Source organism: Seriola aureovittata, chromosome 9, assembly GCF_021018895.1.
Source record: "Seriola aureovittata isolate HTS-2021-v1 ecotype China chromosome 9, ASM2101889v1, whole genome shotgun sequence".
Taxonomy (NCBI): Eukaryota; Metazoa; Chordata; class Actinopteri; order Carangiformes; family Carangidae; genus Seriola; species Seriola aureovittata.
This window is the reverse complement of record NC_079372.1, coordinates 4,329,512-4,357,489: the sequence shown is the minus strand read 5'-3', so window position 1 is coordinate 4,357,489 and position 27,978 is coordinate 4,329,512. Positions and strand designations below refer to the sequence as shown.

The following is a 27,978-nucleotide window of genomic DNA, read 5'->3' as shown; positions in this document are numbered from 1 at the left end:
ACTTTTCACAGGCCACTGACTGGCTCTGTGCGGTTTTTGGTGTATCATGTCATTGTGTTCAGATAGAGATACACATATCACTGCGCTGATGGGCTATCAGAGGTTCTACATTCATCCCTATTTCATAATAAAAAAAAAAATCATAATAAATAAATGGTGTGAGTTAACATTTACTCATACTGATTAGTTCTGTTGTTGACAGGATTTGCACAACACTGAGGAACAGCAGCTCTGACTTAATAGTTTTGCTGCAATGTGTTTTTATTATGCATTATATGGATCAATACACATTGATCTGTGAACTAATGGGAAGTCTTTACTGTTTACTTATTTGTTTTATTGTGCAGTCCTGGACAGCAGGGTGCTGAACAGCCATCTGGTGTACTGGAGGGAAGGACAAGGAGGACGAGTGTTCACACTACAGCACCACAATGTACTGACTCAAAGCCTCTCTCAGACCCACTTCATGCTCCATATGACCCTCACATCTTGCTCCGTCATTTACCAAGAACAATCGTGACATTTGTTTCATTTCACAATTTGTTGATTTTGCTCCCAGGGAATGAACATTCAGATTGGTTTCTGCTTCATAATATAACATAATCATCCGAGCCACACCGCACAATACTTGCATCACATATTCTACAGAGAATAGAACCGTCAGTGGGGTGATAATCCTGCTGACATGATAGGATGTCTGATCCATTTCCAGCAGCCCACCCCCACCCCCGCCCCCTCCTCCTCCACACACCCACACACACATGCTATAGGCAACCACAGGCCACACGGCACTAATGGTGGAATTTGGCATTAGTTGTTTGCAGCGTTCATTCCCCATTTGCATCAGTAAGTGAAGAAACGCTCAATCATTATTTAGCCGATGTAAAGGTTCTCATTTTTGATACATGTATTTAATCAGTATGAAGGAACAGAGGACAATATCAAGAGGGCATGCAGCTGAAGTTTCTGCGGACTCTTGAGATGTCTGAATGATGAAACGCCTGGTGAATTATGAGAAGTATAGAGGCAGGATTTGTAGTACTTCTATTTTTGCTTCTGGTGGTAACAGGCCAATGGTCACCTCTCTGAGCTCATAAAAGCAGAATTCACTCTCACTGTGGATTTTTTTTTTTTTTTTATCCAGCAGTTTTATTGCCTTTTCTTCTGGGAGAAAAACCAGACATCTTTGTCGTCATCCCACAGAATCACCATCCATGGTGTCATTATACATCATCAGCTTACTTTAAAGTTTATTACACAACCTCAAGGCCAAAAATCTCTTCCATCGATGTTGGCGCTGCACAGTCATCAGTGGTGGCGATACGATACGTGCCTGTCCTCTTGCAGTCGTGACTTCTGTGTATATTTCTTTATCTAGGGAAGAGGAGTGAAGCTTTACCAGAGAGATAATGAGCCTCTTGTCACAGCAGGGATGGCTGATTAAATGGAAATGGGCAAACGGCAGGGGAGGAATACCAAATTAGCAATCTCTATACTGGAACATAACAGAATGGAAACACAGTGAAAAGATGTACAGATTTTTTTTTTTTTTTTTTTTTTTTTTACTTGTTGTGAACAAATGTGAAACGCTGCCTTTTCAGTGCTGTTGCATCAGCAGCATGACAGACAGAGCTTTAGGTTACACCTGAGCCGGCGTAGTTACAGTTGCTCTGCAGCCCTCTCTTTCTCCTTCTTCATGGACAGAAAAGCAGCACGTAGTCAATCAGGGGACTGACTGACGTATCCCTCCCTCCTCATTTGTCCATCTATTTCCAAAGGTTGCAGTCTCACACCCGGAGGGGAGCAGGCAAGGTGTTAGTGCATTGAAGTAGTTGGGACTGCACCATAAATATAAGGCAAAGGGGGGGGGGGGAGCAGACAGAGGAAGTTGAATCGTCACTGCCGATGAGTCTCAGCTGCACAGAAACACCCCCCGAGACATGGAGCAGATTTTGCCCGCCGGTGTTCGTCAGCATGTTTAATTTGTGACCTGGCAACCTGGCTCTCCTGAGATTGGAGAAAAGGCTGGTGCCCCACTGATTGTGGTGGTGAATGGGAGTTCTCACAATATTATCAAATGTATAACCGTCACCACCATTCACAAGAATAACATTGCATCCCTTTCAGCAGTGTGGTGAGGAAACATGTTATCTCTCACCTGTTGCCAGTTTTCACATTCAGAGTAAAACCAATATTTACTCTGGATGCAGCCTGTCTTCTCTTTATTTACTGGGTCTTTAGAAGTCCAGTTAAGCCCTTATAAACGGTCTTAAAAGGCTCAGTAATTCACAGCCCAGTCCGATGGCCCATTACCCCTCTATTCCGTGCTCCAACATAACCACGTGAAATATTAAGGCTGCATCTGAGGGCCTTACTGAAGCCTCTCGTTCAACTCCCCTCTCTCTGCCGTGTGAGACGATTTGTAATAAAATCACCCAGCTCAAGGTCAAGATTTATAAGGTCAGATTGGTAATGATGGAGAGCTGTGCTGATATTGCAGTGTGAGATAAATCCCTCCTTAGGCACCCATATGAAATGTGACTTTATTTATTCCTTTTTTTTTTAATCCATGTTACCTGCCTCAACGATGCACAGCGTCACTCTGAGAGTTGTGACTTATTCACGAGGCTTTAGGATGAGTAATACTGCAGCAGAATTCTGGCTGTGACAGGAGACACAGCACATTGTGTCTCCTTCTGCATAATTCAAAGGTGTGATAAACTGCATCTTTAGGAGTCAAGTCACACATCAGAGGTGAGGAACCGCAGGAAGGAAAACAAGCCCTGTGATAAGTTGCCATTTGTAAGGTGGAGGGATGTTGCACTATACTTCAGTGGCTCATTCACAGCCGTACTGCAGAACAGCAGAAGGTGCTAGAGAGGGGGAGAGAGAGAGAGGGAAAAGAAAGAAAAATGCTCACAGGCTGAGTAGCCATCATATGATCGGTTGTTGCCATGGCAACTGATCCCAGCAGTCAGCCCTTGGAAAGTGAGTCACATGAGTGAATTGAAGGGGACAGGAAACATACTGTGCATACATGTTGTCGGCTGATCCTGTACTAGTCGTGTGAGTGTGTATGTGTGTGTGTGTGTGTGTGTGTGTGTGTGTGTGTGTGTGTGTGTGTGTGTCTTGTGATGGAAACAGAGAAGTGCACAGGATTAGCACGTACAGCAGGCTTAGGACGTCTCTGTTTATTTCTTCAAAAGTTACTCATCACAGAGTGAAACATGATGTACAGTAGGAACAGGAGCAGACGAGAGAACTGCCTCACTTTGAAAATCTGACACGCAGCTGACAGATTGGACACTTTGGGCTCGATAGTTAAGAAGTTTGTCTGTCCCTGCTGCATGTATCCAGTGTCTGACACACTAGTAGCACATTCCAGCTCTAAATGCTCTAATCCCTCAAACAGTATCCGTGTCCTTGTTTGACTCACATCTTCTAACAGCCTCATTTTTACTTTCTAAGCTTGTTCTGGTGACAGAGGGAGGATGTGGCCGTGAGCTGTTCTCTGAAACACCTCTGTGCAAGCTGCAACTCACCCAGTGTCCCTAAAGGTCTAGGATTATCCTAACAACTCCTCGACTTATCTCTGAGGTGTCTTGATAATGATCCACATCCTCTTTCGGACACAGAACTACATGCAAAAAAAGGTCACGCAAACGTCTTCTGATACCTGAAAAGAAAAGGCCGCCCAGGAAGGCAGAAAAAAAATATGGAGTGTGTAGTAGTGGCAGACAGAGCCAAGAGCAGAATAAATTGCTTGTGTCAGAGAGAAAAATGACTGTGCCACAAATTATCTACACTTGAGAAATGACCATTAGGAAGCACTGTCTTTTCACACCTACTTTAGTCCACATCACTGTGGGCACCACAGCAAATTCTAGCATGTCCATTAGGTATTAACATCAAGCACCTCCTCTGTGTCAGATCAGCTGCCATAATGTAAAACAATATGGGGACATTTAATGAATGAATAGGTCGGTTCCTGGTGGCAAATAGTAATAATAATAATAATCTTCATCATTATTATAATTATTATTGTTGCTGTTATTATTATTATTATTATTGTTATTATTGTTTTTGTTGTTATTATTATTATTATGGTTATTATTATTATCATGATTAGGGCTGCTGGGAAAGCATTTAGACTATTTCAAACACCATTTCCACAAGCAGCGTATCCAATCAATTCGTTTGATGAACCTGAATGAAAGCTACCTGTGTGATGCTTTTATCATCGTCCCGGGAACACTGCAGATGTTCTTTCTGGGGCAGCTGCTGACGTGCGCACGAGCGGGTGAGTCAAACCTGCGTCAGACTTCGTCGTGACTTGCCATAGTAATTTCTTCATCCTATGGGGAGGTGGGGGGGTGGCTGATTTATCCCACAACACAGCCACAACCACGTGGAAACTAGAAGTGTGAGCGGGGCTCTCCTACGGATGCAGACCGTCGTTAAAGCGCTGAGGTGAGACAATCGGTTGCGGTAGCCTCTAACCGGCGTTAACGTTATTACAGTGGCCAAACTTGAGGCAGGCGCGGAGCTCCTGCGTCAGACTTTACGCACCATGCGCCCTGTGCGACTGGAGGCTTTGTGATTTCGCATCTCTCTCAGAGATGCTGCACACGGACGCGGTGCCTTGAATGAAGATACCGTGCACTCACTTTGGATTCACACCGTCACGCTGACTTGGACGTTACAAGCACTACACCAGGTAAGAATGACACTCTTGCAATTTTCACGGTATGATCAATTTAAATACATGTTAGCTTGTCTGTGACGAATAGTTGTGAATAGCTCGGATAACCACCCCCCCCCCCCTTCCCTCTTGAAATCACTTGATAGAAACCAGCGTCAGCTTTCACCCCATCACCTGACAAATGGTGATTGCGCCGCGACATTGAAGGTGAGCGTCGCTCATTAATCCTCCGTCTTTGACGACGTGTGTCCAAATTTGGCTCGGATATGAGAAACCCTGATCACCTGCTGACTCGTGCTGCTGCTGTTTCTATCTCAGCATCGCTATTACCAGGTGATTCATTTGACCTTGACAAGACATCAGAGGTTATATCCAGTCCTCGAGCTGAATACAGAGCGTGGGCCTGTGTGTAACGTGTCTGAAGGATGTCTGAACACGGCCATGCAGGTGCTGGTGTGTAACTGTCACGATCATCTGTGTCATTCAGGATCAAATCCCAGTGAGCAGGGAGCTGAGTGGCCTCTGTCCAGACCTCATACTTTACAATGGCATCTTCCTACTCTCCAGAAAGGCCTAAGATGTAAAAGCTGCATTTTACTCTGCCTGTGATGGCCGCCTGATTGATGCTGCAATACATCCCACAACAGGCTATAACCTCCAGCTTTGCCACAATCTACCCACCCACCCAGCCGCCCCCGCAGGCCTGTCACAGCAGCTCCATGTTATTTGCAGCTGTCCTTCAGGGAGTATCATGAATGTCCGTTTGAGACGGCAGAGGAGAGGCAGGCGACCACCGATGCTGCAGGGATGGGATTTCAATTTTGCAGGAAGAGAGTCATTGCTTAGCAACCAGACTAGATAAAAGTGGAGCATTTCTTTGTAGCAGAGACAGTGAACCTGTGCTGGTACATCATCAACACCAAACTGTCTGTGGAGACTTGGGAATATATAAATAGTTACAGGAACACACATCTGTCTCCATGGAGGTTTACACACATGTTTGTCACAGGGGTCAGTTACCACAGCACTTGCACACCTCACTGTGTGCAGCAGCTTTTCCTTTACGACAATACTTTCTTCAACACCTCTTCAGAGAATCATAACTTGTGTCCACTTGCCATGTTTCCCTCAGACAGAGACTGATTACTCTGTAACAGTTTCTCGTACTGTATGTGAATTCCTGCTGTCTCTGGAAGGTGCCATCTCTGTCAGCACATACTGTGAGACTCTGGAAGTTGCTGGTGTGTTTCTGCATCAACATTGAAAACCGCCACTGCTAATGATTGAGTGCCAGAGTGAAGATCAGCCATATGAGTCTAACAGGCCACCATCATCTTAACCCATCAGAAGTAATGGGGGCAGTTTGGTACTAACTATTCCTACATTTGTGTTCATTTGGAAAGTTGGGTAAAACATCGTGTGAACAGTCAGAGCTCCAACTTTACACAGCTTAAAAATAACAAAACAACAACTCAGCAACTTGACCAAAAAAACTAATTTTTGTTTGCCTCACACCTCATTCAGAGAGTGCTCAGTAATGACTCAGTGTTGTGTAGTTGTAGACTGCTGTGGAAAAGGTCACTGCTGTTCTGGGATCTGTGTTGGAGCTCGCAGTCTCAGAGCTGCTGCGTGTCGTGACTGCAGGGGCCTCGTCGCCACTGTTAAGGAATGTGATGTGCGTGCTGCCGGTGCGGCTTCTGGGTGGGCTTCAGAGTCCGGCCGGCTGGCAACCGTTCCCGAGAAGTCACTCTGAATAAAAGCTCAGCTCTGTCTTCAGTCGGCCGCATCTGTCTTCAGATCTGTTTTCAGATCAGAGGCCTTGTCTGCAGATCAAACACCTCTGCTTTCTATTCTCTGTCCTTGAGTTGCCACAATATGAAAACTCTGATCTCGTTCATCCCGTGCAGCGCATTCACTGTTAAGCTGACCTTAAGGTAATTAGTTCATACATGGTAAATGCCAACCGTCTCACAATGTTTTGATGTAATTGCAAACACCAGCCTACACAAGCATCTTGACATTTTGAGTGTTTCATGCTTGCAGTGACAAATTTCCATTTTAATTTAAAACGACCAGGTCTCCAGTGTTTACAGCGCTTTATAGAAGAGATGGGCAACTCGGCCTGAATAAATGCTCTCTCTGCTAACATCATAAAAGTCTGTTCTTTTATGGTTCTACTTCACTCAACAAATTCCATATGCGGTATTAAAGGGGAATAAAAGACACGTGGTTCTTCAGGCATTCTGATGCTTGATGCAACACTAAATCGATGGAGTACTGTTTTAATTGTTGTGTATCTTTTAGCCTGTTAGCCTGTGGTTTGCTCCTGCTGAAACAAATAGCAGCAGCTACCTGTAAAATCCTGATTTATACAGGAGTCTCAGAGCCTCTGGAGTTTCTGATGCAGCAGCTCTCGTGCTGCATTGTGATCTATGCCAGTTTCTGAGGAGGGAGGCAGTACACGCAGGATTGTAGGATAATTAGTGGGTTTTTGCAAAGGGCCTCTGATAAACTAACACATGCCAGAGAACTTGGAGAGACTAAGTTTCCAGACAGGTTTCCTCTGTGAGGGACGACAGCCAGTTCATTCTGGAGCACAGGAGAACTGGACTGTTTCAATGTCAATACAGACACTAATAACTGGTGAAATCTGTGCTTAGAGGCTTCAGTTTTATTGCACTGTGTTCTCCTGAGACCAGTAGTCACACGGACAGACGGCCCACTGCTGTTCATGCTATTCACATGACTCAACTTTAGTATAATGGGCTCTGCTGTGAAATGGATTGTAATTCAATCTGTGAGTCTCGTTTCACCATAATGAAGTAGATTAGTGAAATACTTCACTCATGGCTCTAAAGTGCTGCAGTTTTTCCACCATTTGAAAAATACTATGTGCACTATGTGCTACAGTATGTACTTAGTGGCCAACAGGAAAAGCAGCGGACATGATTAGGAAGCAAAATGGTTAAAGTCTCTTGTCACAAGTCTGCCTCTTGAACTGTTTTCCTGTGATGCTGTGTAGGGCTGCAGCTTAGAGTTATTTTAGTGATTGATTATTTGATTATTTTGTCAATAATCAGGAGAAAAAAGTTTTTAAAAAAATGCCCATCACAGTTTCCCAAAACGCAAAATCTTGTTCTGTCAAACTAACTTTCCAAACCTAAACATATTTTGATTGTCATCATATAAGAGTTATAATACCAGCAAATATTCACATCTGAGGAGCTGGAACCTGAGAATCTTTCACTAAAAATGATTAATTGATCATCAGAACTATTTTTTATACTCCACACGCCATTAAACAACATCAACTACGCCGTTTATTATTTGTTTTTGACTCTCTTCCCAGACATAGAGCCAGTCTATGGGTCAAAACAAGTAGCATGCTGATGGATTTACTGCAGAGCTGCAACTAATGACTGCTTCAGATGTCTCTGACCAACAGTTTAAAACCCAAAGATATTCAGTTTACAGTAACATAAATCAGAAAAGAGCAGAAAAACACTTTTTTGACGTTTTTGCTTGAAAACTGATTCAGTGTCTGACGATGGAATAGTCGATGAATGGATTGACCATTTGCAGCTCTAATTTACTGTGACCTGCCGACAGTGCTAAAGCTGGAATGGAAACTGCCCTTTAACTTACTTAAACTATTTTTTTTTTTTTATCATAGTGAGCTACCTGCTTGAATGTTCTGACATTCAGTTAGTCAAGGTTTTCAGTGTTGTTAGTTTCCAAAGGGAAAAGTTCGCCAAATGCAGATGATGAGGGAGAGACAATTACAGGAAAACTTTGGTCTTTATATTCAAAGTCTTGTTACAATAACATCCAAGTAGAATATGCACTTAAATTTCCTGTCTGTCTCTAACTATGTCTCTTCACAGATTTAAGGAAAAAAAGCACACCTGTCTTTCCCTGGCACCTTCCCAGCTTCTTCCACCTCCTCATCTCACGCTCTCCCCTTCTTGCTGCCACCGCCGTCACCCCTCTGAAGGAGCGCCTGTGTCGCAGCCATGCCAAAGAACACCAAGGTGACCCAGCGGGAGCACAGCAATGAGCCTGTCACTGAGTCTGTGGCTGACCTGCTGTCTCTGGAGCACCCCATGGACTATAAGAGCAGTCAGATGAGTATGGGCCTGAGCCCTGCCTCCACTGCTCCAGGAAAGGCCCTGCTGCCCTCTCCCGACCCAGACGCTGAGGATGGCCGACCGGCTTGGAACAACAAGCTTGAGTACATTCTGGCCCAGGTGGGCTTCTCTGTGGGTCTGGGTAACGTCTGGAGGTTTCCCTACCTTTGCCAGAAGAACGGTGGAGGTAGGTGAATGGATGTCTGTACATGATTTTGTCGCATTTTAGCAGTTTGACTGTCTGTCTGAACCACAGAAACCTGAAAGCTTTGTGTAAACCAATGTGCAAAGCGTAGTAACACTTCTCGGGTTTGGAAGTCAGTTCCTAATTAGGCCACCCAGGGTGAACATGTGTACCTTCGGGGTGCTGAGTAATTGTTAACAACGAGAAATGTTGTGCTGAGTCAAGGCTGTTAATGTGAATTCTTTTTATTAGTCCTGTAAAGTCCCCAATAAAACAAGTGGCCAGATGGGAGTAGTTAACTTAATGGTATGTAACGTTTTTGATTTTGTTCTTGTGTTTGAAGGATTTGTTCCTTTCTTTCGTCCAGGATACAAAACTGTCCCCAGCAACTATTTACTGAGGCATGATTTGACTGAGAATAACCAGTGGTCAGGGTGTCTGCTATGAAGTTTAATGCTGTATTGCATCACATTACAGAAATAAATACATTAGGAATTTCAGCTAATTCAGCTCTTATATCCTCAGCACCAGATGAAGTCAGTAAGTCATGCACTGCGTGCAGCCTAAACATTTCACTCAAGGACCAACCAGTGAGGTGAGAGTTTCAAGCACCTAAAATTTTGCCTTGACAAACTGCCACACCTCAACAGATGTATCATTATCCTGATCCCTTTACCATCTGCTTTTTAGACAGTCAGAGTGTAGTGTAGTGAGACAGAGAAAATCTGTTTGCTGTTAGGTTTATTCCCATCGTGTAAATACCATAGACGGTAAATAAAGATGGATGTATCCTCCGTGACGTCACCCACTGGTTTCTGAAGAGCGGTTTTGAAGCTCAGAGTGAGCTGCTCTGCCGTCGCCATCTTGGCAGTGTCTGACTCCGCCAAACTCCCGGCTAATCCAGAAATGGGCAAAGAGGTGGGGCATGTGTGGAGCGTGTGTTGAGTCTTCGGTGCATGCCTGCTTGTGGCAAGGATACACTCACCCGCCTGTCACTCAAAGCGCCCCTCAATTATAAAGAACTTTAAGTCTTCATATAATTTAAACGAGTGAGTTATATAAAAATTCCCCCTTACAGTTGTCATGAAGGAGGAAATTAGCCATAGAGACCAAAACTGACATTTGTACCAAGCATTTTAAGATGGGAGTCTATGGAGATTGACTCAGAACTGCAGTTTGTGGTACTTCCGTGTTGGCTTCAGTTTTCAGCCTCGGAGGCTGCTGCTTGGTAAATACTAAGCTAAGCTAGCCAACTGCTGGCTCCAGCTTTACATTCATCACACAGACAGAGTGCTTTCATTCTTCTCATAACTAACTTTGAGGCAGTAATTAGATATTATTGACTGCTGGTGGAATCATATGGTAATGTGATCATATCATGTTATTATTTTACAAAATTCTGGTAATCCAAATCAATGTTTGTAATGTCAGTTGTAATCAAAACTGAATTAACTACTAAAGTGTTTAGATTTATCTACCTTAGAGGAGAAAACAGTTAATTGCACTGAAAAAGAATTTTTACATGTCATTTTTGATATCTCTGAGCTTGAATTTTCTCTTTCTATTTAAAAGTCTTCCTCCGTTCGCCTGTTGACTGCAGCCTTCTCCGCTTTGATAAATTGAGACCTGTCAGCCAATTAGCCGACTAATCGTGCAAGTCAGAGGGGCAGTCTCTTCTACATCTCTTAGTGAACTTGTGCCGTCAGCAGCTACAAGATGAGGAAATTTCTCCTCAGCAAGATGTGGCACCGCTGAGAGGTCTGGTATAATCCAGAGAGATCCTACAGTTTAGCCTTTATTTGCGTCTCTTGCAGGTTTCTCAGCCTTATCTCTTCGGTATTGTGATTTGCTGGCATTGAAACGAGATGAGGTGGCGGTGATGACTGAGATGGAGGAAGTGGAAGAGTAAATACTGATTTTCTGGGCCTTCAGATATTGTTGTTTCTACCTTGTGTGGGAGGCGTGTGTAAAGAGGGCATTTGAAATGCATGATATAACAAAGCTAAAATGTTTTTTAATCAGAGTGTGTACATGTACTTGTGTGCAGTAGTGAGTGTGTATCAGGCGCTGACTCAGTGGTGGGTGTTGTATTGTCTTGTCTGGGCTTGTCTCTTGTCCATCTTTGTCTCTCTCTCTCTCTCTCTCTCTCTCTCTCTCCCTCCCTCATTGTTTCTAGACAAGCAAATGTTAGTTTCCTTTTTATTTTACAGGCAAGTCTCAAAGAAAACTAACATTAATTCATCCCAAAACAATTTCATATATTGACATATATGTCTAGCACATAGTAATATGTATGTTTATGTACTGTATATTGTAGACATGTTACATAACTTTATATCCAGCCTGTGTCAATATATGTTGATATTATAAACAGCAGGGTCCAAAAAGAGACCACTTTCCCAGAATGGGAAGGTAGACATGTTTGAAATTAATGAGAAACTCATAAGACAATATTTAAATGCATAAAGATTTTTTATATGTATGTTGTGTTAATAAACTTGCACATAAAAATTAAATATATATCATTAACATATATCGTCACAACATGTCATACCATATAAAAATTAATCATATAGATATCTTTTAATGTATGTACATACACACATTTTACTGTGGATATTTCATATATATTCTAAGCGTATATCATATATCGAGGATGTATGTATGTGATAATAATATAGTTCTTTCGAACACAAAACAACATGTTCCCAAACCTCCCTCTGTTAAGCAGTGGCACTCACAAACAATTACTCTAAATTATTCTGTCTTACAGATAAATAATTGAACTTAATTAATTTGTATTATCTTGTTTGTGTCTCCTGGTGGAACCCGCTTTCAGTCTGGTAACATTTGTCTTCACTGCATGCTACAACAGTCCAGACCAAACAAAAGCCCCAAGTAAACCACTAGTGGCATAATTGTTTGTCCATGAATTTATGATGACCAAGTGTTGGATAGAACAACATGCAGAGGTCATGGACATTTGTATTGTTTTGGTCTCGGTTTCAGAATCATTACCCCCCTACTCTGTACAGAAGACTTACCAAAAATATATTTGTGAAAAAGAAAATCTTAAACAGGCTAAAGTTAATGTGCGGAGTTATCATGGATCTCATTGTGCCGGTCCTGAAGATCCATATCCTTGACTCTGAGATGAGACCCTGAAATGTAATTTGTTCTGGAGTGATATCGCCATGGTCATGCTTCAATCAAGAATGTTTTTAACCTTCGAAACCTATCAACTTCATTGTATGGGCAAATTGCCAGTGGGGCAAAATCACTTATTTCATTGTAATTATCTTCTAAATTGTAATTAATTATATTTAATTCTATTTTATCTGTTCTTTTATTATTAATTTTCTTGTGTTTTCTTGTTTGCTGATGTTATTATAGCTTTTTAACTCTATTTTATGGATTACTGTATTTGTCCTTTTCTTTTCAGCTCATCCGTCCTCTGTGTAGCACTTTGAACTGCACTCACCTGTGTGAAAAGTGCTATACAAATAAAGTTTGATTGATAGATTGATATAAAGATTCTCCACCAGGATGGCTCGTATTCAATATTTGGACAGAGAAAACAACACAGCGAAGTAACAGTTTCCCACTAATACGTTTTGTTTTCCTTTGCTCAGTGTGTTTGCTCAGAATAGACTCCAGAGATCTGTAAAAGTAGGCAGCAGCACAGTAGTCACTTCTAACGATCCAGATAATAATACCACTGTGTAACATGACACTGTGTTCCTGTCTTTGTTCCCTTTGTCTGCTGCTAGCTCTAATAGCCACTCACGACGTTATCGGTGTTTTTGATCGAGTCAAACGTCACAGTCGTTTGTTTTTAGTCTGCTCGTCCCAGCTGTCCATCATTGCCGGCCCGTCCTCTCTGGCTTTGAATGGTTTTGTCACCATGGTGTCCTTTCATGTCTTGACGTAAGCAGGACTGAATGTGCTCTCTCTCTCTCCATTGTCCCTTCTCCAAAAAAAAAAAAAGATCTGACAAAATTGTTGAATGGAAGTTGAAGAGGAAGACGGAGAAACAAAGAGACAATGTAAGAGGGGAAAGAGGAAGAGAGACAGTGAAGTTAGAGAGTAGGGGAAAAAAATCGAACCTGACAGGGAAAATTTAATAATGTCCCTTCTTATGTTATAAGATTTTATCCTTCACTATGCATTGGATTTCAAACATTAAAATAAGTAAAGTAGTTGTACATTCTGCAGTAACTCTTCTTCCCTTTAACCCTCCTTTGTCTCAGGTGCATACCTGGTGCCCTACTTCATTCTCCTCCTGCTCATTGGCATCCCATTGTTCTTCCTGGAGCTGGCGGTGGGTCAGAGGATCAGGCGCGGCAGCATCGGGGTGTGGAACTACGTCTACCCACAGCTGGGAGGCATCGGGGTCTCCAGCCTGATGGCAAGTGTCGACATTGATTCCTTATCACGACCTCCAGTTGTGGAAATACTTTACAATATATATGAATGTACTTGTTGTTACTAAAGTCTTGATTAATGGATGCAGCTCTTAGTTTACAGCCACGCTAGCAGCTCTGTGTGGCTGCTACAATGTAGGTAGAGTACTGTGTTAGCATGCTAACATTTGATAATTAGCTGTAAAAACAAAGTATGTGTTTAGTTTTTGTATTTGGTCATAAATCAAAGTATTTGATAAGTTGAAATTTTGAACAGATGATGAATTAAAGTTAAAGGATTGTTAAATGAATTCTCCTGGGAACATAAATATTTGCTGGCGGTCGTCCAATAACAGACATTTCACAAAAACCCCTAATGCCATGGTGGCGCCAGAGGAGAAGTCAGAGGTTCAGCAAAGTCATTAGGATTCATCCTCCGGGCACCATGAATGTCTTTCGCAATCCATCCATGGTTGTTGAGATATTTCATTGCCAGCCATAGAAAATCCTCTATTAATGACATACAGGTAATAATAAGATGTTATAATTAAAGCCAGATTGTCACATGTAAAGTCAAACTCACACACGAACCAATGGGCTTTTATGTTTTTATTCCTTCTTAATAGGTTTTTGCTGACCTGGTAAACATTAATAAACAGTTGATTGATCATTATATTATATATATTATACCAAGGACTCCTTGGTATGTGATTGTTGTCGGATTTGTGATGGTAACTTCTCTAACTTGCACAACTCAGCTCAGCGTTAGACATGTTATGTGCAGAGACAACAACCGTGCTGCAGACCTCCGTCCTCTGCCTGCTCATATTACTTCCTCCTGATGCTCTACAGCAAGTGGCATGCAAAGACCAGTGCTGATCACTGTCATAATCTGTCCCCATCATCAGCAGGAGAACTGACCCATCACGTCCTCATCCCATCAGGGTCATCAGCCTAAAATATATTCAGTGAGAGGCTGAGTCGGTCAGTCAGTGATGTACCGGCGCTGTCAGTCATTCTCGTAGTGATTTCATCAATCTAGTGTAAAAGAGGGGAGGGAGAGGCCTGACCTGGGGCAGTGAGGCGTGTGGCAGCTCAGATGTGGCAGAGGAGAATCAGCAGCTATAAATAACTTCTCAAAGAGGACCCCAGCCTTAGCCGCTGAGAGCAAACAGCTCAATAATTCATACGCTCTCCGACTTTAGCTGTGTGCTCAGCGTCTGTGCCCTGACTTAAGAAGAGGCGTTCACCTCAGTAAACCGCATGCCGTTCCTCCCCTGTGCCGTTTGTACATTGGTCATTGTTTTTAGGAGTGACACGTGTTGTTGTCTTCTCTCGTTTCCCCTCAGGTTTGCGGTTTTGTGGGCCTCTATTATAACGTGATTATCGGCTGGAGCATCTTCTATTTCTTCCAGTCTTTCCAGTATCCACTGCCTTGGGCTGAGTGCCCCATCCAGAGAAATGGAACCCAAGCTAGTGAGTCGATAAAACACAAGACACTGTGCAATACGCAGCTGAAAGGATAATAGAGATGTGCAGCAAAAGACTGTACAAAATAGCTTTTTATTGTAAAGCCCTTGACATCAAGTAGAGGAAAAAAATGAATACTGCAGAGACCCCTGCATAGTTCCATATTCAGCAAAGTATCTCAGCAGATGCAGACACACAGGCAGCCCAACACTATGCAGGGCGCTGCTTAAAGCTGCAGAACGTGTCTTTGCACTGTAGCAGCTTCCTTCGCTGTGGCTGTGCAGTCAAGATGCGGCGTCCCTGCCGGCTAACAGACAAGTGGTTTTGCTGTCTCCATAGCCGGGATTTCCCTGCACCTCATCCTACAGAGCAACTGTGTTGGCGAAGCCTGTCAGATATTATGACCCGGCCAACGGTGTCAGTACCGCGAATGGCTGGAGGAGCACACAGGCTCTGGCAGAGTAAAGGGCATCAGCTTTCATTAGCATTTGAGGGCAGGATGTCGGCTCTGCTTATGATTATGAAAGCAGTGGGGATGCTGTGGAGCGTCCAGTAGGATTTAGTTTAGCTATGTGAGGAGGTGGAAAATACAGTAACAGGATACATTTACACAAGTAATGTTCCAATTATGATGTTACTGGAGTATTTCCATTTTATTCTACTTTACATTATTGTCCTTTATACTCTATTACAATTATCTGACAGCTATAGTTACCATTTACTTTGCAGATTATGACTTTACACTGGAAAATAATCCATATCAGGGCTGCAACTTATTTTAATTATTAATGTTTTGTCTACAAAGTGTCAGAAAACAGTGACAACTTCATAGTGCCTGTTTGGAACCTGGCAGGAACCAGCAAATATTAATTGGAATATAATAATATAATTTTGTGTTAAGAAATTTTATCAATTCTTTGATTGATGTTTTCAGTTCACATGTCCACATGTAAGTCATTTTTGTCAATTACTGATCTTGAAATACAGTGAAATTATTTCAGTAAACATATTTCAAGAGTCACTATTTTGAAATATTTTGTTGCATTGAATCAAGAGAAATTACATCCATTTTACAAAAAACTTGAAAAGATCTTAATTGATCTGTTTTGGAAACTTCTTGAAATAATCTCACTGCATTTTGAGATTTTTTTTTCTTATTCCAAGACAGTGAGGTATTTCTGACTCAATATTACGTCAGAATGATTTATTACGACTGAGATTTTTGCATTTTTTTGTATACAAGAGTGTACATGTGTAATTAGCTTCAAATATAAAATATTGCTTACATATAATGATAATAATAATAATAATAATAATGGTTGTTTATTGTTACTTTTACTTGTTCTGATTACTTTCCACCACTGCGTATTTACAAATGTATATCTGACAGATAAAAGAAACATTTTAAGTTTCCTGTAAAACCTTTCACCAAGTTGGGAGTCCATTTATCTGATATATGTGCAGACTTCACTGTCGAAGCATTGTTTATGTCGTTTCCCTCCCTTTCCTTGTTGCTGTTGTAGTCGTGGTGCCTGAGTGTGAGAAGAGCTCAGCCACCACTTATTTCTGGTACCGGCAGACTCTCAACATAACCAGCAGCATCGATGACACCGGCGGCCTGAACTGGAAGATGACCCTGTCCCTGCTGGTGGCTTGGATCCTGGTCTGCATGGCTGTCATCAAGGGCATCCAGTCCTCTGGGAAGGTACGGGGTCTCCATGGCTTTGCAGCAGGGGCTGAGCCTGCAAACTATAGAGATTAACTCTGTGCCTTTAACTCTAAATTGTGTATAAGGACGTACACAATAAATAATTTCATCAAAAGATTTGAAATGATATTTTTAATCACTGATTCATCCTTATCAGTGAGTATTTTATTCACTTTGCTAATGCTTTTCAGTCAAAGGCAGTATGCTAAAGCCTGTCATCAGCACTTGACTATTTTTTGGATCTCATCTATATTATGGAAGAGAGAGACATGCAACATTAATAAGCTTAAACTGAACCAAGCAAAGACTTGTTCAGGATGCAGATGGAAAATGCTCCGTTTGGCACCAAACGTAACAACATCCTGTAATCTTGATCCAGAGAGTGAGTCAGAAAACCACAGCGCAAACATCCAGCCCACAGTTTCAATAGGAAAATACACAGCAGAGAGCAGATCGCCAAGGTCTGACACGCTTTTTTAAACACTAAATTTAGTAATCCAATTATCATAGTCCGTGCTGCAGTGGTTCCCCGAAATGCTGTATGAAGGATTTTTGACTCATCTCCCCAAACCTCAAGGAGTCTTCTTCACATTTGGTAAGACTTCACAGATTCGGTGCCAAGCAAACACAAAGCAGGTTTGGGATTTATTTATCGTGTGTGTGTGTGTGTGTGTGTGTGTGTGTATGTATTGTTGCAGTTCCTCCTCCATGTGTGAGGCCTCAGAAAAGCGTGTCCATGGCAACGCTGTGTGATGTACTTGACTTTCTCTCTCTCTATCTCTCTCTCTCTCTCTCTCTCTCTCTCTCTCTTAGGTGATGTACTTCAGCTCTCTCTTCCCGTATGTGGTGCTTTTCTGCTTCCTGGTACGAGGTTTGATGATGAAGGGAGCGGTGGATGGCATCGCTCACATGTTCACCCCTAAGGTGAGGCGAAAAAACATTGGTGCTTTTGACCAACAAAAGAGGCAAAGCTAACAGAGGGCTATTTCAGCAACTGGCGGAAATTTACAGAATAAAGAAAACAGGTGATGGTTGGCTGTGGTTCTCCAAAATGTAATCGTGGTGTGTTAGAGGGGAAAATGTAGTCTCAAGCTTGCTGCTGTTTCAGTCCCAATCATTCATTCATGGACTGTTAGCCAGACACATATGTAATTTAAATGACATTTTGTCTATGCAAGCTGTTCAGCCATAAGTGGCTGATGGTTTCAGCTACTTTACCACCAAGGCCATTCAGATCCACTCCTAGAAAATGTGATTAATATCCACATTATGTCAGGTTTTGGGTTGATATCTCCCTCTAGTGGTGAATGTCTGTGGTTGCATATAAAAAAAGGAAACTGAATAGCATCATTACTAACTGTGAATTACTGCGCAGTTACTTTTTTATTTGCTCTTAATGTGGTTGGACTGTCGGCTGACAGATAGAAGAAGGTAGAAAACAACGGAAAGAAGAGAAACATCCATGGATTCATTGCTTTTACAAAACTCATCATCAGGTCGTCATCACTGGTCTGATAATGCAGTATACTGTATATTGCAACAGGGGTAAACTGGATTTGTCGGTTACGACTGCATTATGAATCATGAAAACTAAAAAGCTAGCTTAAAGAACTTACACTTTTAACTGAATTATTCTTTAATCAATGGTCAGTTCCCACATATGTGGTTCTTGTCTACGGGTTCAGGGTTTCTGGACCAAATGCAGACAAACACGAGGGAGGTTGGTGCAAAGGAGGTATTTAATAACCAAACAGACTTACAGGTAGATGATGTGAACTGAAGCGCTGGTAAGGAAACAAAAATCTGAAAAATCCACTGACTGTAGTCAGAAACTCAGGAAGAAGAAAAGAAGCACAAGGAAAAACCAGGAGAAGTGAACAGCAGCAGGAGACACTGGGGAAACTCAACAGGAATAAAACAGACAAAGGGACAAAGACAAAGGGGAAGACAGAGACTTAAATAGAAAAGGGAGGTGAGGGCAATAGAACACAGGTGAAACACATTAGGGCGGGGCAGGGAAACAGGGCAAAGACAGAAAGTAAAAACAACCAGAGACACACAAGGAAATCTACAATGACCGAACAAGAGTCCAAGCTAATTTAAAAAGTCCAAAAATAAATTGTCCTCTAGGGCCAACCATGACAGTTCTGTTATTACAAATACATGGTGCATGACCAATCATTGCTCAGATCTGCAGAGCTTCATTTGAATTCTGTTCCCAATCTCAAATGTTCCAAAGATGCCAGACATGGTGAATTACAGGGAGAGGAGCAAAACATCTTCAAAATGTGAAAGAAAAATGCTGTCAGCTTCAGGTTGAATATATCTTTCAGGGGTTATATACAATCGCTTCAGTCAAGTGTTTAACGAGGATAAACGACAGCTCTCATATGATCTAATGATTTTTTTCATTGTTGTGTCCAGCTGGAAAAGATGTTGGAGCCGCAGGTGTGGAGAGAGGCGGCCACGCAGGTCTTCTTTGCCCTCGGTTTGGGCTTTGGAGGAGTCATCGCTTTCTCCAGCTACAACAAGCGAGACAACAACTGCCACTTCGATGCGGCGCTGGTCTCCATCATCAACTTCGTCACCTCCATCCTGGCCACTTTAGTGGTGTTTGCTGTGCTGGGGTTCAAGGCGAATGTTATGAACGAGAAGTGTGTCGTCGAGTGAGTTTGTCGGACTCTAACCGCTGCTACCTGCTACCTCACCTGTCCTTTTCACTTTAATCTTCGCTCACTAACACGTCCATCTTTTCCTCATCTTCACATTTTCCGGTGCAGCAACGCAGAGAAGATCCTGGGCTTCCTGAACACTGGTGTGCTGAGCAGAGAGCTCATCCCTCCTCACATCAACTTCTCCCACCTGTCCACCCAGGACTACGCGGAGATGTACGGCGTCATTAAGGCGGTAAAGGAGGACAGCTTCGACCAGCTTGGCCTGGACGCCTGTGTGCTGGAGGACGAACTCAACAAGGTCAGTGGCGAGAGTATGATTCTTTACGTGTGTATTCAGAAATATGCGAATAACGATCGGGATGTCAAGAAGCAGTTCATGTGGACGTGATAATACGAGGGAAGTGTTCCTATGAAAAATAACAGTTAAGGTGGAGAGCACCATTACAAGAGGCAGAATAATGTTTTCTCTGCAGGACTATTATTTTCAATATCAGGACACCTATTATCACACATATTAAACAAAATTAGAAGCTTAGTTTTCAAATGATCAACCATTTGTCTGTCGTCAGTTTGACCCAAGGTTAGGTTAGTTTCACCAGCTAGAGTTAGGGCCCTGTCTTACACCCGGCACAAAGTGCAACACAAGTGTCTTTGCTAGTTTCAGACCGACGCACTTGACATTTTCCTGTCCAGCGCCAAATAGTGAGCCAGCATGTATCTGTGCTGTTCAGCCTCATCTCTCATTAGTTACTGAGCTTCCTTTGTTTTCTCCATCATCCAGCGTTTGTAGCTGCTGCTTCATCACATATTTGTGATATATAATTTATATATATTATAATTTATGCTGTCAGACTGTTCTGCACAGTGGATATTATACTGGAGATTTTTCTCTCTGGTTGGTATCTTCTTTAGGACTTTAGCATTGCAGGTAGTTACAACCATTCATAACTGATAAAAGGGAGTATTATTGTAAAATGTAAAACACATCACCATTTATTAATGAGTTACAATAAGGCTCCTTTTACCAGTTATAAATGGTAGTAGCTAAATAGTAGGATTAATGAGTAGTAAGCATTAACTTGATCTTGCCTAATAGTGAGCCTGCATCAATGTATGAAAACTGTTATAACTTGTTTATAATTGTCTATTTAAGATTTATAAAGGGTTAACAACTGAATTAATAAACTAATTATAAACCATTTATAAATCCTTTATAAGGGTCTTATTGTAAAGTGGAACCATTTTAATGCACCTGGCCATCGTATAACAGCTTGCCTTTGTTGGCATCTTCTTTCCCAGATGTTTTGGACTGACACCCCTAAAACCGAAGCAATTGTCTTTTTGCACCAGATGCATTGGTCTGCCAGTTTTGAGCCGTCCAGCTAAAGTGTGATTTTTGCCCCGTGTCATTTGTGTGTCCATTAACTTCTTCAGTTCCAATTTATGTTGATATGCTCACAACTTCAAGTCAAACACGGTTTTAGTTATTAGTTTAGTTTGCAGATCATCATTCATGCTTCTCTTATTTTTGTGATGTTGATATACGTGTAATGTACTATCACACTCAGAGTACGTCTGTATGAGCTCGCCACCTTAAATGTACGAGAATTAATGATCCTAGAGATGGAAGTTAAGCGGGTGATTTTCCCCCCTTGACCTCTGTGAACCTCTTCCCTTCCTCCTCTCCATCATTCAGGCGGTTCAGGGCACTGGTTTGGCCTTCATCGCCTTCACGGAGGCTATGACACATTTCCCTGCCAGTCCCTTCTGGTCCGTCATGTTCTTCTTCATGCTCATCAATTTGGGGTTAGGAAGCATGATCGGCACCATGACCGGCATCACCACACCCATACTGGACGCTTTCAAGATCCGCAAGGAGATCCTGTGCGGTGAGTCTTGATTCTGGTTACTCAGATCAAATTGAAGTATTTCTGATTCTGACTGTTTTGTTCTCCTCCCCCTCAGTGGTTTGCTGTGTCATTGCCTTCCTGTTGGGCCTGCTGTTTGTGCAGCGTTCAGGGAACTACTTTGTCACCATGTTTGATGATTACTCAGCTGGTTTGCCTCTCACTGTGGTGGTGATCCTGGAGAACATCTCTGTAGCCTGGATCTACGGCACTAAGAGGTAACACGGCTGGATGTGTGGACTGAAGCCATATTTGGATGTAACTGATTTTCGGGCAACACGTTTTGTACCAGGAGACATTTGCAATGTCTGATTTGTAAAGAGAGCTCTGTGATCTGTTTCAAAACTAGCCAGGTGGCTTATCACATCATAATCGCTTCCTCCTTCATTCACCACAAATCAAAATAATTTTTCTTGTCACCCAGAGTCTGCCTAATCAAATTTCCGTGTGCAGAGGTTTGTGGATAGTGGGTGTTGCTCATGTCAGCACAGAGGCATTTGGTTTTTATTTGGTTTGTGGTGTTGAAAATGTGTCAAAAACTGTATTTGAAAAACTCAACCGCGAAGTCTAAATACCAAATTACATTGTCACTGTGGCACTGGTTATGTCGAATTAGGCTCCAGAAACAAAGAATGTGTTTTAAGTGTACACACAGTCTTTGACTCCAGCTACATCAATCTGACAAGCACAGATCACTTGTTCTGTATATGAACCAATTAGAAGCAGGAACTGTCTGAGGATGAACCTATACTGCTTATAATTAGCAAATGAAATAATATGAGGCGTGGCCATTAAATAACGAGACTGGGCTTATGCAAGTCTCATTATTTAACAGCCGCACCTCATATTAGTTATTTATAAATGTTTCTCTTTTATATAAATGGTAGTGACCTGTCAGCACTTTCATTACAACTACACACAGAGAAATATGTTCATGTTTATTGTGCGTTCACTGTGAGTTACAAACTAAAACCTCCCAAAAGCTACCAGAACACTGGCCGCAGAGAAACTGTCTCAAAGCCACGTAAATACAGATGTTGACAGAATTGCTCGAATTTTTTTTCCAGATATTGTTTTTACAGAACAATAAACAAGAGGCCTTTTTTCACAGCCGACATGTTGACTTAGTAGGAAAAGCACAGGCGTTAGTGATAACTCCATCAATGGCTCTGTGCTACTCAAGTGTCCCAGTAAGCCAGGAACTGAAGCAGCTAAATGGAACTCAGCCGTCATTCCTGTGTTTCGTGCTCTCGCCACGTCAACATGTCAGCGATGGAGAGGTTTATAGAGACGCGTTCTGACGACGACTTGTATTCTTCCATCACAGGTTCATGCAGGATCTGGAGGACATGCTTGGTTTCAGGCCGTTTTCCTTCTATTACTACATGTGGAGGTACGTGTCTCCAGCTGTCCTGGTGGTGCTCATCATCGCCACCGTCATCGAGATGGCGGTCAGTCCCGCGGGATACAACGCCTGGGTGGAGGCCGAGGTCGGTGTTCAGCTTCTCCCGTTTATGAGCGTGTTGACTCCTCGCTTCTTGTCTCTCTTTTTCACACCTCTTTGTCTCCCCCCTCCCCCCCCTGCTAGGGCTCAGAGCGTTTCGAGAAATACCCTCCCTGGGCTTTGACCATGGCTTACGCCCTCATTGTTGCGGCCATGCTGCCTTTGCCCATCGTCTTCATCGTCCGCCACTTCAACCTGATCTCAGACGGCTCCAACAAGCTGTCCGTCTCCTACCGCAAAGGCATGATGAAGGACATCTCCAACCTGGAAGAGCAGGACGAGCAGCGCTTCATCCTCAGCAAGAACCCCAGCGAGGCTCCCTCCCCGATGCCCGCCCACCGCGCTTACCTGGGCCCCGGCGGCACTCAGGAGATGACCAACACCAACTACGGCACCAGCACCAAGACGGGCTACCAGAACATCGGCTCGCCCGAGTCTGAGCTATGATCCACTGAGCTCACAGATCCTCCCGTCCATTAAACCCCGGCCCAGCTTGGAGAGAGGGAGACAGAGGAAGAAAGGGAGGAACAGAAGTCAAGAGGGAGAGAAAATTCACTGCCGATTGTTGCAGCGTTCATCACACCTTAACCCCCAGAGCTGAATCCCTCTATCCCCCCTTCTCTGCTCCATCGCTCCCCGCCCGTGGTCCTTCCCTTCTTCCCCGTCATAGGATCCGTGCTGTTAACCGACTGTCAATCCCAGCTGAGGTGAAGGGATCATGGGAATGTGAGTCTCACCTTATTTTAACCGGCTTTTCCATCTGTCAAGGTATTACAGAGGCAGAAAGAGAGGGACGGAGAGGGAATGAAGCTTAGGAAGGTCCAGCGTGGGCTTAGATACAGGCTTTGCTTTTGTAATAAGCTCTTTGAAGTTAAGGTGTGTGCAATGCCAAAATGATTAATGTCGTACTGAAATGTAATCCCATGTGTTTACGAGTCTGGAGAAGGTTATTTTTGAGACAGCTGGATGTTCCTAGCTCTAGGAGATCGTCATCTTACTCTTGTTCAGTTGAGGATTGTTACTTGTGGGCACAGGATGGAAGGAGACTCAGAAAAAAATAAAAATCACTGTATCACTGTATGAGAACATCTACATCTACAGTGTGTAACAAAACTCGATTACAACTTCATCCATAACAGTATGTAATAAGTGATTATGATAGTGTACAGTGTTACAAGCACATTATATCTTTAAGTTTCTTGTGCCTATCATGCATCAGCAATAATAAGCAGTAAAAGTAGGATCCTCATTAAACTGTGGATCTCCTTCTATCCTCATTGCTCCCACCGATGTAGAATACTATACATATGTGTTGTGCAATAGTCTGAGATGTCACCGTAAATCATGTATATACACTGCAGTAGTGCAAATCGAGGGAAAAACTTTTTGCCTCTTCATCACTTCTCCACGAACACTGAAGCACAGACGCCGGCTATCGTTAGGAAATCTCCGAGCCTTAACACAGAGCAGCACTTTTCTTTTAAACAATCTTCTCCTCGATAAAAACAAGGCTCCGGAGTTGTCGCCAACAGCGCTGTACACATCGTCTCTTGTGCTGTTCCAGTCGCAGCTGGCCTAGACAAAGCTTTTCCATTTTAATCAATCATTTTAATCAAGCGGTTCCATTTTAATCAATGGCCTTAGAAGGGCAGAGGTGGCGATGCACGAGCACAGATAAGCAGAGCGGCTTGTTTTTGACGCTCGTCTGTCTCTGTGTTAGGGAGGCAGACGGAGAAGGGATGGGTTTTGTGAGTTTTGTCGTTGTGTACGTGCAGATGTGCATGTGTGTTTGCCGTCTGCCCCTGAATGAGAGCTCACGGTGACCCAGCCCGTTTAAAAATAGAGCCATGTTACCCAGGGGAAGCCGTGGCAACGCACCATAGATACGGATCCTCTTCTGATGTGGAGGAGGAAGAGGACAGTGGACACCTCGCTTTGTCTGCTGCACCTGCACGGCCGTTTGTTCACCAATACAGAGATGAGACATTTTACCGTCAATGTCCCACAAGGATATCTCTCTGATGTTGTCTCAGCGCGTCGAGTAAGAGGTTCACTGCCATGCTGCGCTGTGGATGAATCATACCTCATCCCCGAGTGACAGGTTAATGTTTAGGGTTAATTGTTGTACATTCCTCAAATTGTGACCACTATGGACATCATTTCATAAGCACTTCAGTCCACACTTTGATGTCTTTTTGTGAACCAAGGCGTGGAAACTAAAGCCTTTTTTATTTTTTATGTATAATATTGTATGGCGGTGTATGTTTAGGGGTGTAATGTGGGAAACGTACCATGATTTAACTGTGTGGAATAAGTGGTAATACATGATTTTCACCACTGGGTGTCTCTGCTCGTCAGCGGAGGAGACAGTGACGTGTGGCCCCTCCCTGCTGAGACAACACCAACACTTGAGACTGAACAGATGTAGTGTGAAGCGGAGTCAGTCACATTGTTTTGGTGCCTGAACAGCGTCTCTGTTGTCTGTTTTGCCTTATTGGTTTGTCATTTTGTTTCCTTAATAATGTCGTGTGTTTATGTGTTCATGTCTAGTTTGGACCAACGTCTCTTCTCATTCACTTGAGCACTTTAATTAGATTAATGACCCTGGAGTTGTTTGTAAAGCACACGGCTCACAAAAGCTTTGTGGAGTTTAAACATGAATCATAAGAATGCTGTCCCATACGGTGTATATGTATACTGTATATATGTATGTACATGGAGAGAGAGAGAGAGAGAGAGAGTAGAAGGGCTAAATGCAAATGAAAGGCACAAGACGAATGATGTTTCACAAAAACTATCTATGTTATCACAGAAAATATTTGTCTTTGCACACAACTTTTATTGCATTTTAATCTGGCTTCTTATGATTTTAAATTTTCTTGGCCTTGTTTTCATGCCAGTGTTGACTGATGCAGTGCTGACCCGTCACTATGTGCTGTAATATGTGGCTTCTAACATGTGGCTGTGATATATAGCTGGGTATAAACTAAAGTGATGGTGACATAATAGAATTCATTACTGATCGACCATAAAAGCACGTATAACGTCTATTTTTTCCACTGTCTTTTATAGATTGTATTTTCTTTAACATTGTGTCGTCACATATTTTGTAATAATGATAATAACAATAAAAGCATTAGCGCTATAAGGAAATGAACCACTGTGAAAACATAACTCTGGCCACATTAGTCTCTGAATCAGGGGAAAAGTGGCTGCTCTCCCTTTTGAACAAGACGTTACAAATGAGCATGTAGACATTATTAATGTCTTCAGTTGCTAAAATGTAGCATAGACTTACTGATCTTCTGTGATAATATATCAGATGTTTTTTGTAGTTTTGTTTTTTTGTTTTTGGCCTGGAGTTAAAGCACATTTAGCGAAGCACAGGAACATGAGCACAATGGAGTTTCATGTCTTAGTAGCAGTGAAATTCACCAGTCAATGAGCTCAAAATACTGTGAGTCAGAAACTTGTAGATCATCTTAGTTATGGTCTGATTCCTGCATCCTCCGAGAGGTGGCTGGAGGATAAAAGCTGCACTCTGAAATGCACTGCACTTCACAGGAAGCTCAACTGCACCACCAGTTTCTCCTTCTGTAGCTACAGACCGATCTGCACAGTACAGAGACCATAGATGACCAACTCCAGCTAATACTGATGTGGTGGATCTCACACAAAGAGAGCACAATCACAGCGCACCAGTTTGTACTTTCCTTTAGCAATGGTAGCGTTCACAGCTATAGGTAGGAGTTATACATCCCCTGTTTCCACCCCAGGCACAGCAGGTCAAGCTGTTGAAATACTCTGTGGAAAAAACATCTTCTCATATTGGTTGACATTTGTTTGCTACTAATAAGGTATTGACATTTAGTATTGATATTTCATATTTATTATCGGAAACAAAGACTCCAACTCCAGGGTCTTTTTGTCTGGTCCATGTGTCGGCTGTGTTGCATCACGTACTACAAAGCAACTTCTAGACCTTAACTCAGTTCAGTTGCTGAGATTAACTCAACAAAAGTAGAGTAATAGTGTATTAATTTAATTGTGCAAATAGTCTTTATGTGACCAAACCATAGTTATATTTATAGTATTTAAGACGATGTATTTAATCTGTACATATCGATGTACATTCTGATAAATTCACACTGAGTATCTATAGTAAGAGTGACAGGGAGTATACTTGAGCTGTAAATAATAATTGTATATTTTGAGATATTTTTTGATTTTTGTACTGTAAGTAATGTTACTTTGGTGTCTGTTGGTTCGTGGTGTTAGTGTGTGGTTGTTCTCAATCAAAATAGCTGAGCAACTGTGGCCGTGCGTGTGTGCGTGTGCGTGTGTGTGTGTGTATATATGAGTGTGTGTGTAAAGTATATGTAGGTTTTTTGATGTTTAAATGTGTGTTTTTTTCTCCTCTGTCAGTGTTGTGTGCTGCTGATCTAATCCAGTAGATAAAATCCTGTCGTTACAGTGAACTGGGACCACTAATGTAAGCAATCTCTCCTCTGTGTTTCTCACTGGAACTGCAGTGGCTTCCAGCACAAAACTGGCAACACGATCAAGAAGAAACGTTTAACTCTAACAGTCAGACAGAAACTTTAGTTTTTTGTTGAAGAGAATGAAACTGTACAAACATGATGTATGAAGCAACCAGGAAATTAAAGTTCAAAACCACTTTTATTAAAAAGAAATGTGTCGTGTGTGTCGTTTATTCTGACTTACACGGAGGCTCAGATGCAGGGATCTGCTGCTCTGAATGCAGCTTTGTTCATAAACTAAAAACTGCTAGGTTATTGTTACAGGCTGGGTAAGTTTAAGCTAACATATAGTAGTTAGATATAGTGATCCAGCATGATGGGGTTAGGGTCAGGGCATGAATTTGTTTTTTTTCAACCCACTTTTTTGTAGCTCTAATTCAATAGCATAGTCATTTTAACTCATTTTTGGTAAGGGAACATAACCCAACGTGCTGGGTCAAACCCAAATTAGGTTACTTTTAACCCAGTGCACTGACATGACTTTAATGACTTTACTCATTAGGTTTTTAAAGCATACATTTCACTAAGAATAAATATTGTGAGCAGACACAACATTTAAAATACATTAATGCATGATGTGTGAAGAAAAAACAGACACAACATGTAAGATCATTGTGATTCTACCTGCTGTAGCCACGGCACAAACAAACAGGTCAGTTAATATCTTTTGCTGCAATATCTGACAATTGAAGAAAATTTTGATCGTCCCGAGCACTTCATCTGTATAGAGGAGAACATAATGATTTCTGATCCAAAT

General features: G+C 42.3%; 1 protein-coding gene across 1 annotated transcript; it reads left to right on the top strand.

The window, feature by feature from the left end:
• The first annotated feature begins 4,294 nt into the window (after positions 1-4,294).
• On the top strand, positions 4,295-27,374 carry slc6a17 (solute carrier family 6 member 17). Its single transcript, XM_056385269.1, has 12 exons — positions 4,295-4,717; positions 8,587-9,016; positions 13,264-13,421; positions 14,766-14,892; positions 16,410-16,591; positions 17,408-17,518; positions 19,019-19,260; positions 19,375-19,567; positions 20,966-21,158; positions 21,235-21,394; positions 22,504-22,666; positions 22,765-27,374. Exons 2-12 carry the CDS (start codon positions 8,716-8,718, stop codon positions 23,125-23,127), a joined length of 2,193 nt encoding a protein of 730 aa, XP_056241244.1. The 5' UTR covers positions 4,295-4,717; positions 8,587-8,715; the 3' UTR covers positions 23,128-27,374.
• The last annotated feature ends 604 nt before the right edge of the window (positions 27,375-27,978 follow it).

What these genes read in the sequence shown, in the direction of transcription:
- slc6a17 (XM_056385269.1), top strand. Translation starts at nt 8,716, where the DNA reads ATGCCAAAGAACACCAAGGTGACCCAGCGGGAGCACAGCAATGAGCCT. An exon ending in AACGAGAAGTGTGTCGTCGA is followed by an intron (nt 19,261 to 19,374) that starts GTGAGTTTGTCG and finishes TTTCCGGTGCAG; the next exon opens with CAACGCAGAGAAGATCCTGG. An exon ending in TGGATCTACGGCACTAAGAG is followed by an intron (nt 21,395 to 22,503) that starts GTAACACGGCTG and finishes CTTCCATCACAG; the next exon opens with GTTCATGCAGGATCTGGAGG.